Source organism: Cladophialophora psammophila, assembly GCF_000585535.1.
Source record: "Cladophialophora psammophila CBS 110553 chromosome Unknown aczJe-supercont1.7, whole genome shotgun sequence".
In the NCBI taxonomy this organism is placed as follows: Eukaryota; Fungi; Ascomycota; class Eurotiomycetes; order Chaetothyriales; family Herpotrichiellaceae; genus Cladophialophora; species Cladophialophora psammophila.
Window position 1 is genome coordinate 112,732 of NW_006912928.1, and position 12,790 is coordinate 125,521.

General features: G+C 51.5%; 8 protein-coding genes across 8 annotated transcripts; 4 read left to right on the top strand and 4 right to left on the bottom strand.

Moving 5' to 3' along the window:
• Positions 1-219: 219 nt before the first annotated feature.
• On the top strand, positions 220-1,398 carry A1O5_05046 (uncharacterized protein; the record flags this gene model as incomplete). Its single annotated transcript, XM_007745649.1, has 2 exons — positions 220-440; positions 537-1,398. 2 exons carry the CDS (start codon positions 220-222, stop codon positions 1,396-1,398), a joined length of 1,083 nt encoding a protein of 360 aa, XP_007743839.1.
• A 279-nt stretch (positions 1,399-1,677) lies between these two features.
• Positions 1,678-2,867, top strand: A1O5_05047 (uncharacterized protein; the record flags this gene model as incomplete). The annotated part of the gene is made up of 3 exons (XM_007745650.1): positions 1,678-1,843; positions 1,895-1,972; positions 2,029-2,867. 3 exons carry the CDS (start codon positions 1,678-1,680, stop codon positions 2,865-2,867), a joined length of 1,083 nt encoding a protein of 360 aa, XP_007743840.1.
• Positions 2,868-2,993: 126 nt separating this feature from the next.
• A1O5_05048 (uncharacterized protein) lies at positions 2,994-3,504 on the bottom strand (the record flags this gene model as incomplete). The annotated part of the gene is made up of 2 exons (XM_007745651.1): positions 2,994-3,029; positions 3,094-3,504. 2 exons carry the CDS (start codon positions 3,502-3,504, stop codon positions 2,994-2,996), a joined length of 447 nt encoding a protein of 148 aa, XP_007743841.1.
• A 521-nt stretch (positions 3,505-4,025) lies between these two features.
• On the bottom strand, positions 4,026-5,745 carry A1O5_05049 (aspartyl-tRNA synthetase; the record flags this gene model as incomplete). The annotated part of the gene is made up of 2 exons (XM_007745652.1): positions 4,026-4,700; positions 4,750-5,745. The coding sequence occupies 2 exons, from the start codon at positions 5,743-5,745 to the stop codon at positions 4,026-4,028; spliced, it is 1,671 nt and encodes a 556-aa protein (XP_007743842.1).
• Positions 5,746-6,072: 327 nt separating this feature from the next.
• Positions 6,073-7,929, bottom strand: A1O5_05050 (uncharacterized protein; the record flags this gene model as incomplete). Its single annotated transcript, XM_007745653.1, has 1 exon — positions 6,073-7,929. One exon carries the CDS (start codon positions 7,927-7,929, stop codon positions 6,073-6,075), a length of 1,857 nt encoding a protein of 618 aa, XP_007743843.1.
• Positions 7,930-8,295: 366 nt separating this feature from the next.
• A1O5_05051 (regulator-vacuolar morphogenesis) lies at positions 8,296-9,396 on the top strand (the record flags this gene model as incomplete). The annotated part of the gene is made up of 1 exon (XM_007745654.1): positions 8,296-9,396. One exon carries the CDS (start codon positions 8,296-8,298, stop codon positions 9,394-9,396), a length of 1,101 nt encoding a protein of 366 aa, XP_007743844.1.
• A 171-nt stretch (positions 9,397-9,567) lies between these two features.
• Positions 9,568-11,724, bottom strand: A1O5_05052 (uncharacterized protein; the record flags this gene model as incomplete). The annotated part of the gene is made up of 1 exon (XM_007745655.1): positions 9,568-11,724. One exon carries the CDS (start codon positions 11,722-11,724, stop codon positions 9,568-9,570), a length of 2,157 nt encoding a protein of 718 aa, XP_007743845.1.
• A 429-nt stretch (positions 11,725-12,153) lies between these two features.
• Positions 12,154-12,767, top strand: A1O5_05053 (uncharacterized protein; the record flags this gene model as incomplete). Its single annotated transcript, XM_007745656.1, has 2 exons — positions 12,154-12,203; positions 12,263-12,767. 2 exons carry the CDS (start codon positions 12,154-12,156, stop codon positions 12,765-12,767), a joined length of 555 nt encoding a protein of 184 aa, XP_007743846.1.
• Between the last annotated feature and the right edge of the window lie 23 nt (positions 12,768-12,790).

The window sequence follows — 12,790 nt, forward strand, 5'->3', positions numbered from 1 at the left end:
GGAAATCACGAGATGCAGCGAGGAAGTGCGAGGGCGATCCCCGCCAGGCCATACCAGATTGTTTGATCCGCCGTAATAGGCGAAGTACTGGCTCTCGGACAGGTGAGAACAAGCGCGAAGCGCACTTCGTCGCTTCCTTGTCATTTGGTTCTCCTTCCATTCCCTGAGAGTTGTCGCGTTATCCTTGAGCACAGAATGGAGTAAAAGCGTTCCTTCAGCATGTCGCGCAAACGCCATAATACGTCCTCTCCCGAGCTGGACAAGTCACCCCCAGTCAAGCGTCAAAATAGGAGCGATTCAGAGGAGGAAGAGAGCGATGAAGTCCCCTATGTCAACCAATTCAGCGGACAATTCGGTGCTTTTCCTGGGCTTGGAGAGGACCAGGGTGAATTGTTCTTTGGGCCTGCTGATAATGGAATGGACTACTTGAGAATGGTGCGGTAAGTTTCCCCGTTATCGCTCAGTAGCGTGACGCTGAACATCTGGTCCCCTTAGGGCAAGGAAAGCATGGGCTGATACTTGATATTGTGTCTCAGGTCAGAAGCCAAGGGTGTCCCGCCTGTTATGACTGCACAGATACCGTCTGCACCTGTGGATGAACTCGAGGAGGGCGAGGAGATAGAAGAAGGAGGATATTACTACAACGGCGCATACACAGCAAATCATCAGATTGTCACAACAGTCGAAGCAGAACCTCCCTTACCGCCTGCTCAAATCGAATACTACAGCTCGCTCCTCGCACAATTCAGACTGGTCCGTGCCACGTTAAGATGTCAACCACCTCTCCCAGCTGTTGAAGCACTTCGTCCATCACAATTCATATCATTTCCGGAAAACACTCGGAAGGTGCGGGCGCAGTGGGAAAGTCATATTCTGTCTACGGACCCTCATCCTGTTCAGGTTGCGTGTATGGATGCAGAGACCGTGGTGGAGCTGGTCAAGTTTCTTGCGGCAAAGCTGGAGAAGATGCTCCGCACGAGGGACCTTGCGCGGATAGCGAGGATCGGAGCTTGGGCGTGGGCAATTCTAGGCAAGTGTCGAAATCGTGAGGAGTCGTCGAACGAGGAAGTGGGAGATATCCGAGAGTTGGCGCAGACAGCGCTTCGGCTGCAGCAGATGAGAGACGACGGGCATAGGACAGAGGGAGAGGACCAGGACGAAGAGGGCGACAACGAGATCCCTGGTGAAGGGCAAGATACTGGCGCCAATGACATACCCGAGAAGAGACCAAACCTGGAAGCTACCGATGAAGAAGCAGAGCCTGTCGAAAGCGATGGAGATTTGGGTCGACAGAAGTGTGTCAGCGTGATCTTGGACATGATAGTCACGATTGCCGGCGAGGTGTACGGCCAGAGAGACTTGCTAGATCTTCGAAGCAGATGGACTGAGGACGGGTGAGAGGAGATGAACAGAAATTTGAGACATGCTGCCGCACCGCTTGGTAAGGAGCACGGATACCTTCTAATTCTAGTGACGGGCAGCCGCACCCACAGCCCTCCTCTGTCTCACACCAAGACAAGCCTCTCGCTGCGGGAACCCGATCTTGAATTTGACATTGCATCCATCTGTCAACAACGCCTTGTGTGATTGCACCACCTTGGAATGCCTTGTTGCTTCACCGCAGCCATGCTATTTACCTCCCTCGTCCTCTTCATTCCAACCCTCCTTCGGCACGCCATGGCGGATTACAACCCGGACATCTCCAACGGTACCTGCTACTATGACGATAGCATGCAGGCCAATTCCAGGTATATCCCCTGTGGGAATGCGGCCCTCGGACACAAGTCATGCTGTGAGAGTCTAGACATGTGTCTTTCGTCGCACGCTTGCTACAACGGTCAATGTAAGAGTCAACCTTGGCCACGTCCAGATTTCTCGCACTGACGATGTTTAGTTGGCGTCACTTATCTAGCCGGCTGCACAGATTCTAGTTACGATGACCCAGCCTGCCCACGTAAAGGAGATTTTCAAGGTAGAGAAAGGAATCCACTTTCAAACTGTCCGACGACTCGTTGACCACCCCTGCAGAGCAACCGTGGGCCGGTTTGGTCTACTGCAATGGCACTTCGAATGAATGGGTCGCGTGCAAAGATGAAGGCAGCACGGTTACAACCCCATTACCCTGCTGGTGCCCCGATGTCGATTCAAGGACCGTTGCTTTCACCGATGCCTCCGTCCTCACCAACATCATGTCCCTGCCAGCAACTTTGGGCGGCAGGGTCACTTGGAAAGACGCCGATGCGTACTCATCGGAACATTCCCTTACTTCGATACTTACCTCGTCAGATACTGATACCACGACTTCAACCCCAACTTCCAGTTCAGTAACCGACACAACCATCCTTTTATCACCCGCATCTACCGTTTCCGCGGCCAGTTCTACTCTGCGTTCACCTTCCGCCTCGTTTCAGACCTTCTCTGCACCAGAAGCCACCGCTGGTGCGATCGCTAACCATTCTGGGTTAAGCACGGGGCAAAAGATAGGAGTGGCGTTTGGAGCAGCGGGTGGAGCAGCGGCGATGGTGCTGTTTGCTTGGTTATTGTGTACATGTTTCCGTCGAAGAGCAGGGGGCAGACAGGAGCAGAACGAGCCAGCGTCGATGCGGGAACCCACGCTACCGCAAGCGGAGCGGAGACCGACCAACCCAGAGATGAGGAGTCCAGCATGGTCAGGTCATAAGTCGGAACTTCCCGCGGACGAAAATGTGACGAGTGCCTCGCCAGTGCCGCGATATCAGGACTTTGCGAGACCGCAGAGTGCGGAAGTGGAGGGTAGCCCGGTCAGGATGTCCCCCACGAGACCTACGCAAGATGGTGGGTTGAGGGTGCCTGGTCGCAAGGGAACATACTACGAGATGGCCGGATAATTCTCAGACCAAGTTGAGTATGGTACCTCGCTCGAACCACATGGAGGTGATCAAGGCAGTGTTCCAAAGGAGCTTTGCAAAGATGCTCATATGATGATACTTCGCGCTGTCCCATTTTACCCTGTCCTACTCTTTTGCGGCGTTTGCAACAGGAGCTGAATCCTGCATGCCTCCGTTAGCTTCAATCTCCCGTCCCAATCTTCCCTCCTTGAAGAGCTATACTCACCAGATAGACCTGATACAACTTAAACCTCAACTCTTTGCCCTCGTACTCGGCCAATACCGCCCTCGCAGACCACTCCACTGTCAACTGCTTGCCATTCTTCAATCCATAATCTACACTGCCATATAACATACACTCTAGGCTGCCTTCACCAAACGGGAAAATCTTCTCCAGCTTATGCTTCCTGCTCTGGATCGGACCCGTCCAAAGTCCCTTGCGGAGCTCTAGCACCTGGTCATAGCCCTTGACGGACTTCGAGCCCATGACAAAGTCGGCATCCGGGAGGAACGAAGCGGCGTAGTCGTCGTGCGCACTCGGGGTGTCAGAGACATGGTAGAAGTGCTCGAAGAAGGGGACGATGCGGGCGTCGATTTTGTTGGCGAGGGAAGAGGGCACCTGGCCCGTGTACGTCATGTTGAGCAGGGATTCAAAATCGAGCCTGGAGAGGATACTGCGACAGTTTCAGAGAACGATAAGCTCAGAAGAAAAAGTCAAGCAACAGGTGAGAATCAGAGACTTAAAGAGCAATTCCACGGACTATACGAGGTATTTCGTCGAAGTGAAGCTGTTCGACATCCCCGCACCGGCATGGTTGCGCCGGATCGGATAATGCCCCAGGGTGCCCAGGGCTAGTGTCCTGTGTCATGGCAGGGCTGAGGCCTGTAGTTCTCACGGGTAATGGAGCAGAGACTGAGTACGGGGTCATGAAGGTCTCACTTCTCATCGTTATCTCCAGTATCTAAGGACTCTAAATCTCTTATCTTCGTTGCCTCTGTCATTCCGGCCCATGTGCTTGCCCGTCTCTATTTCCCAACTTCCTCGGACTCTGACATGGGTTTCTCCCGTCAGATGAATTTGTAAATCACACCTTCTGGTGCTTTCGACCCTGAAAACCCACTGATCAACCATCGAACCCTCGCGTAGAATGAAGAAAGTTAAGGCCTCAACCTCTGGGGATCTCTAGGGAAGGGTGTCGCCTGCCTCACATTGTCCAACCCCAGGAAGAACATGACGATTCGATTCAGACCTAGCCCACCGCCAGCATGTGGCCGACACCCCTGTCTGAATGCATTGACATAGTCTTGAAACCCCTCTGCATCCGGGTCAACTCCTTTGCTCCTCATTGATGCTTCTAGCTCTGCGGCATCATTGATACGTTGAGCGCCAGACATGATTTCTTCACCACGCATGAAGAAGTCATATGAATTGGACAACTTCGGGTCCGTCGGGTGTGGTTTCGTGTAGAATGGCCTTACCACCATGGGGAATTCATCCAGCACGTAGAAATCCGTGTCGTGTTTTTCTCTTATCAACTGTCCCAATCTCTTCTCTTGAGCTGTCGTCAAGTCTGTGACATAGTTGTCTTGTTCTGTGGTATCCATGCCCGCGTCTTTCAGAATCTTAATCCCATCGAAATATTTCAATCGCAAGGCTTTGCCGTCCTTGATTCGGAAATCTCCTGCGCGGGGGAAGTACCTTTGCACGACCGCGATTTCATCCTTGTAGCGAGTCTGGAGCTCGTGGACAATGAACACGATTAGGTTCTCGGCAAATTCTAATACTTCGTGATAGTGGTGGTTGAACACCATTTCAAAGTCGAGACCGGTGAACTGGAGTATGATTAATCCCTGATTCTAAGTGGTGATTTAGAAGCCATACCTCCGTCAAATGTCGATGTGTGTTGCTATTCTCCGCGCGAAAGACCGGGCCAATTTCAAAGACACTCTCGCAATCCCCAGCAATGAGCATCTGTTTGTACAGTTGTGGGGATTGGGCAAGATACCCACTCTTTCCAAAGTAATTGTTCACTTCGAAAACCCCAGAGCCACCCTCAGTAGCCGCACCAAGAATCTTGGGTGTGTTGAACTTGCGGGAACCAGATTTGCGCATGTATTCTTCAAACAGGCCCTCGACGGCTGAGGAGATGGTGAAGATGGCTTGATTGCACTCCGTTTGTAGATCAATCACGCGGTTGTCGAGGCGGGTCTTTAACGTGACAATAGGAGCTCCCTCGGCATCAACTGCTGGTCCTTCTTCCTCGCCGGTGATGGATGGTGGTGGTGGTCGTTCCGCATCTTTGACCTGCATCGGGATCTGCTCGGCGGCGGAGGCGATAAGGTAGATCTTCGTGACATGCAGTTCGAGGCTGCTGATCGATGCCGAAGCGACGGGAGGATCGGGCTTTTTGACAATGCCTGAGATGCGAACGAAGGAGTTAACGTTAACGCCCACAGCCCATTTCACCATTTGCCTAGACACAGCCTCCCCTGTGGCTGCAACAACAGCCTGAATAGTTTTGCCTTGCTGACGCAACATGAGAAACGCAAGTTTTGCACTCTGACTTCTGTTGTTGTGAATTCTGACAATCACGGTAACTTCTTTGTCGACGTGCTCCTCCCCGAGCTTCTTGAGATGCGTAATCTCGGGGTCGTCTTGCGGCAATTTGCCATAATTGTCCTTTGCCGTGTCCTCAGATGCCTGCATTTGTTGAGCTGCTTTCTGCTCCGCCTCTTTTGCCTTTGCCGCGGCCTTCTTTGCAGCTTTTTCCGCTTCTTTTTGCGCTTTCTTCAATGCATTCTTCGAGGGTGCGCCGTCGGCTGAGACATTAGGATTGTCTTTTGCATGCGTCGGCAATGCGGCTTCCTTATTCTCCATTTTGGTGCACGGTGAACACGATGACGAGAGGAAAATGCAGCAAAGGTAATTGCGGCACAATCTTAGAGGTGACAGAAAGGCTCGATTGAGTCATGAGAGGAAAAGTGGGCTGTCCAAAATCATGTTGGGGGGGTTGGTGTTGGAGATGGTCAGCCTTGCGAGGATTGGCAGCCTCGCCGGGATGATACAGACGAGCACGCTGCACTGTAATTGTAGTAGGTACTGAGTGGGACATTACGAAATTCATAACGCTAAATCGTTTGGCCCAAATGGACGGGGTATAGTATATGCTCATAAGTCATCAAGACGATACTTTTCGATCGGAAATCATCGCTCCATCTCCGCAAGAACGGCCTGTATGGATGCACCTTGAGCGACCCAGGTCTCCATTCTCTCAACCACATCTCCCACCAACTTAGCATAAGTTTCCGATTCATTAAACATCGAAGTATGTGCAGTCACCTCATCAGTGCCTCCCATGTACAACCTAACCCATGTCGGATCTCGCTTGCGGGTCTTTGGATCTTTCGCCGGGAGAGCACAGAACTTGTGGTCTTTCTGAATTTTTCTGTTTTGCGAGGTAGCTCCGGAGCCGTTTGCTTCCTGCCGCAGATGTCTCCCATATTCTTCTGGGTTCAACGTGGAGGAAGCTTTTAGCTGTTCCTTTTGCTGTCGGATCTCTTGCTCTTTGGTGTCCTTCCCCGCCTGCTCCTGCTGCTTTCGCTGGCGTTTTCGCAGCAGCCTTTCGCGTTCTTTGACGGATTTGTCCCAGTCTTTCACAGCCCTTTCATATGCCTGGACTTGCCGCTCATGCTCTCTTTGAAGCAATTTGATGGTGTCTTCATCTTGATGTTGACTAGCATCAAATTCTGCCGGTCGCTCAGGCAATGCTGGAAGTGGCGGCAAACCTAATTCAATTGATAGGGCTTCCACCGAGCCCGGAATATCGCCCTGAGCACCCGAAATTGAACTGTGCTCGCTTGTTTTTGAGACAGGAGCACGAGCTGGTGGATCTGGATCGATCTTGAGCTCAGCGACATCTCTCGTAATGACCTCGCCATCATGATGCTCCTCGAGAGACAGTCGAGGGCTTGAGAGGGTCGAGGGATGAAGACTTTCTCCAGACGATCGTCGCGTGGACATATCCTGAGGCTCCGTTGTTGGAGGCTCGAGTAATGACTGCTGTTTGCTTGGAGAAGGCGACCTCTCCCTGATTTGGCCAGTGCTTGCAGAATAGTAATTGACAAACCTTACCCGCTTCATCAACTTCCCGTCAGGTGTTCTTGGCTCCAACGTCTCGTCGACGTCTTCTAGAGCGCGAATTGCATTGTATCGCCTCTTTAAACCTGAGTAGTCTGCAAGGCAGCCACCGAATTCGAGGTGGGAGGAAACATAATCCCGGGCCGCTTTTGTCACTTCTCCACAATGTTTGTTCCAAAAGTACCACGCTCTTCGTAGTTTGCCTTTCCTATTAGCCAGATGGATGTCATTTGAATATGCCGGGTTGTATGTTGGATCTTGAGAGGTAGGTATGACATCTGAAAAGGGGCTTGGCTGTGATAATGGAGATTCTGGGGTTTGGGGAGGAGTCCGAAACAAATTGGCAATACCGGTACCCACTACGCCGGGGTGCATACCAAGGAATGGTGTATCAAAGGCCATGAGTCCAAGGATACGATGTTGGAACAGGTTGCTGTTTCCTGGAGGGAAATGGGAAGGTATCAAGACCACTTCAGCAGCAAGGATACCTCCCAAGCTGTGGCCGACCAATATCACGTCCGTGGTGCTCGATTCGCGAGGAGCTAACCAATTGCTGAAATCATCTCGCACAAATGAAATATTCCTGCGTGACTTGTATCGAGGGTAGATCTTCGTATAGACGACATGCGTTTCTGCCACGGCTGGAGTCAAGAGGCTATGAACATGAGCCGGGAAGCTCTTGAAGCTGGATTCTGTGCCGAGAAAGCCATGGATATAGACAACAAGCAAGGTACGCCGGTTGTCGCCAGGCGAGGTGACGGCTTGGAGCGACTGAGTGGATGAGGCTCGTGGATCATGTAACCCGCCGAGATACACAGATGAGTTGGGATTTGGAGAGATTGTGGGCAAGAGATAGTCGTCATCGCCGTTGGAAGCCCTTAAAGAGGTTCTGGGAGGAAGCGGGGGCTTCGACTGTGCTGCCATGGCGGCAGGAAGTCTCAAGAGAAAGAGTCACCATGACGGAGATGGGAAGAAATGGCTGGCTGTTTGACGGGGGAGATAGGATCTTTGCACAAGAGTGATTTGCGATGTGGCTGTGATAATCGCCCTTAGCTGTACCTCGTATGTCGTAAGTGTCCTTCAGGCTGGCGGGCTTCAGCCTTCAAGCGTCGTGTTGCGGTCTTGCGGGTCTCGGTCTGGATGAAGACGACGTCATGCTGCATGCGCCTTCACTTCGCCCGCTTCGCCTGAGTCTCAACTCTCAAGCAACCAAAACACCAGCGTCAATAAACAAGCTCTATTTCGACAATCCCACAACGGGTCCAGCTTAATTAAGAATATGTGCAGACTATGGCTCCACAAGTCGAAATCTCCATCCCGAACACCACGATATCCGGAACCTCAAAACCCTACACCATTTACAACGTCACGCTCCGCTTACCCCTACGATCCTTCGTCGTGCAGAAGCGCTACTCAGACTTCCTCGTCCTGCACAACGGGCTGACGGATCAAGCCGGTTCTCTGCCACCTTGCACACTGCCTGCAAAATCATGGTTTCAGCGCACTATCTCTAATCCACAGCTGACGGAAGAACGACGGAGGGGGCTAGAGACATATCTCAAGACTATCAACGAGATTGACGACTCAAGGTGGCGTTCGACAAGTGTATGGAGAGCCTTTCTCAACCTGCCGTCCTCCTTCGCGAATCAGACATCCAGTAAGGCCGGCGGACTCCACTCTATCATATCAGGTCCAGGCGGAGGAGGCGCGCCGATCACAGACCCGGTTATCTGGCTCGATGTCCATCGCGATCTGAAGGCTCAGTTACAAGACGCACGTCTGAACTTGACGAATCGCGACCAAGCATCCACACCGCAAAAACAATATGAAGCTAGTGCCGCTGCAAAGAGTCACCTTGTAAAAGCAGGATCATTGATAGCAGCATTAGAGGAAGGGTTGACGAACATACAAAAGGTTACCGAAGGAGGATGGGGTGGACAGAAGCTCGGAGAAGGCGAAGTACGCAGGAGAAAAGATTTGATCGCGTCAGCGAAGAAGGACAAAGACGGCCTTGAGAATCTGCTCAACGCCATGGCCACAAAATCCAAACTGGACAGTGCAGTCGCCTCCATACAAGAAACCCAAAATCTCATAGGCAACGGGAACAACAAACCCAAAGTCGGCGGGGGGAGAGTCCTTGGAAGAGAAACTGCTGAAACGCGTGAGCTCGACAATCAAGGCGTCCTCCAACTCCAAAAACAGAAGATGGCCGAACAAGACCTTGACGTGGAAGAAATTCGGAAGGTTGTGCAGCGGCAAAAGGAGTTGGGAATTGCCATCAATCAGGAGTTGGAGGTACAGAATGAGATGTTAAGGATGGTAGACGAGGACGTCGATCGCATACACGGGAAGATCCAGATTGCCAAGCGAAGGATTGGGAAGATATCATGACAATCATCATCGTCATCATCATCATCATCACCATTATCGTTCTTCTAGAGATGAGCTCATGGTAGCATGAATTCCTCGTGGTACAGTATCTGTTGCTCAAAACAATGCTTTTCCGGAACCGCCCTCATGTCATCAATCCATGTGCCCAACTCATTTCCCGGATACCCTGGCTCATCCTTGCGGCTTGGGGACTTTGTTTAGAAACTGCTCTGCCTCCATCCCATCAATATCCGACCGCTCATCCTCGTCCTGGCTAATCAATCCGAGCTTGCTCTTTCGGATCGCCCACCACAACTCGCGTCTGTTCCCACCCAGCTGTTCGCTAAAGATCTTCTCCTTGAGCTCGCGCACAACGGCGTTGTATAATGTCGGCTCCTCTAGTCCGATTATTTCCTCTCTCATCTCACCCAATCCCGCCACCACACGCGAGTAATTCTGGCCCCCGAAATCGCTCCTCACCAAGTCTTGCAGAATCTCCTGCATCTGTCTCACCGCATCCTTTATAATTTCCATATTGTCCGTCGAACTCATCAGCTGTTTAAACTCTGGAATCGCGTTGTCTGGCGAAATATGGGCCTTACCGCGCTCGGTTGGTGGTCGTGTCTTGCGGAATAACTCCTCCACGTTCAGTCCCGACAATGGCTTTTCCGCCTCTCTATCGCGATATCTTCTTCTCCCTTTTACTTTGTTGGGGACTTTCTTCACATCCGCAGCCTCGATCAAGCGTTGGAGCGCTACTTTGCTTCGCTCCCGCAGCTCCAGGGGTTGTTCTTGAAGTGAGTCGAACGCTTCTGATCTTTTCGGGAGTTCATTTTTATGTTCAGGATCGATGCTGTGAACGGCCCGGTATTTTATCGCGCCTTCGATAGTGTGTAGGAGAGGGGAGAATGTGTCATCAATGGCCATCATTTCCACGTCACCCCCATGAATTAGACTCATACTGTTGACGAATTCACTCATGCTTTGTAGGAGTCCTTCGGACGGAAGGTTGCGATGTTCGGTTAGTGCCTTTCCGGAGACGGTGAGGACTTTATCTAGGGGCGGGAAGCGGTAGGATCGAATATCCTCTGCGAAGGGGAGAACGTTCTCGATAAGACACTCCAACCCTGTTTCGACCAGAGGTGACAAGAGCGTCAGAATTGGTTCGGCCATGTCTTTCTTGACCAGGCGGCCGATGGCTACAGATCCGAGTTCGTAGAGCGAGTGGATCAAGGAGGAGAGCGCAAGCGCGGCTTCGTCGTTGCCCCTTTGAGGGACGATCATGTTGGTGTTGTCCATTAGCATGTATCGCTCCACGTTGTCCATGGGAACGAAACCAAGAATGTCGTATGACATTTCTGTCTCTAATTTGGTGATATTCTGTTCCGACTCCGAGATCGGGACCGCTGTCCGCCCGTATTCATATCCTCTCGCCAGTTCTTCGCGATCGAGAGTTTTGACACCGCCTTCGTATTCTTCGCCCTTGACTTTGTATTTGTACAGGTTGTGCACGTTGGTGAGATTCTCTGCTTGCTCTTGAGCTGCACCATTGGGCTTCACGACATATGCACTGGCCGTGGGAGGTCTCCTGACAGACGTCTTGAAGTATCGCTCGACATCAATGCACAAGGCTGTGTCGTACTGCGCTGGATCTCCAAGCTTCAGTTGGCCTCTGTATGTGGGCGTCGGCCGGACCGGTTTAATTTGCGGTCGAGAAAGCTCGTCGATGGCTTCTTGCATCGTCCCCAGCACACCACCGCTGAGGTCAACTAGTTTCTTCAGGATCTTCTCATTCTCCTCCTTGAGCTGCGGCTTCTCTTCCTCTTTGAATCCATACTCTGGATCATCGAAGTCTATCCCCAACACCACCAATTCGATATTGTTGGTCTTAAATTGCTCCGCTGTGCTTTCAATGTCATCGTCGTCAATATGACTTCCTGTCGCATTAGTGACCACGACAATCTTCTTTTTGTACTTGAGGTGTTTGCAGTGTCTCATCATCATATCGACAGCGATGATGATTGCCGAGAGAACATCCCGATCGTCTGTGTTGCTGGGTTTCAGAGCCTGAGGCAAGTTCTGTAATTCAGGTAGGAGGATCTGAGCTACCGGCTGCAGCACGCAGATGTGTCTGTAACTAGTGTCTCCTTGCATTTCGTTGTTGGTGTCATCGGTGCCCAGGCCAACAACCCCGACTTGAAGCGTCTTACGACCAGTGAAGACCACGTTGGTGATTTTGTCGTAGACCCATTGCAAAGCCCATTCCAGATCACTCTGGTTTCTGCCGTTGTGCTTTCTGCCCATCGACCGGGCCACGTCAATGATGTATATTGTTGCCTCCTTTTCCATGGTGGCTAGACTATCATTGACGCGGGCTGACGTTCCATCGAATGATTAATTTTGGAGTTGTAGCAAGGCAACAGGGCGGACGTGCAAGGGTATTTAGATGGGCTAAAGAGAGAAGGGAGATCGTACAAGCCGACGACGAGAGGATATGTCAGGGAAACGCGTGATCGATCGCGGTTGGGATGGTGCATGATGGTACATATGTATGGGCAATACGGGGTAGAATTATTCCAAAGCGGGGATCAGGCAATAGTCACGAACGTCTCGCGTCTTCACGTGTCCATGACGAAACCGCGGTATTGTTCTCCGATATTGCATTCATCGAGGTGGAATACCAAGACTGACTTGTCGAGAAAGATTTCGTTCCGTCAGTTAGAGCTCAGGAGCAAAGAACTTCTCATATTTGTCCAGACACCTGCACATTAACTCGACATGCCAGAATCATCATTCTTCTACTCAGCAGCACCCTACCATATCATTAGGTGAGCCTCAGGCACTTAACATCAATTTCCTAGTCGGTATCTAATGATGCATACTTCAGCTATGGTATCCTCCTGGGTACGACAACATTCCAATCTTTCGTCGGGGGAATCGTAGCCTTTAAATCGCTTCCTCGACCTCAGTTTGCAACCCTTCAGCAGGCGACGTTCCCAATATACTTTGCCATGCAGTCCGGCTTGCCTATGGTTCTCGCACTGACATTCCCTGCTGAGAGGACTGCGATCGGAACGCGACCTGCCGGCATAGCGGGTGTTCTACATCCAGAAAACAGATTGCATGTGTTCACTCCCCTGGTGACAATGCTTATATCGGGTCTGTTGAACATGGCGTACCTCGGCCCTGCAACAACCAAGTGCATGCTTGACAGGAAACACCAGGAGACCAGGGATGGGAAAAAGAGCTATGATCCTCCACCATACAGCAAAGAGATGCAAGCACTCAACAAGAGATTTGAGATGCTGCATGGCACATCCTCGTTGGTGAACCTGATGTCATGGGTGGCTATGATCTGGTATGGCTTCTATCTTGGCGACAGGATTGCATGAAACTGCCCTGCAACTTGACAACA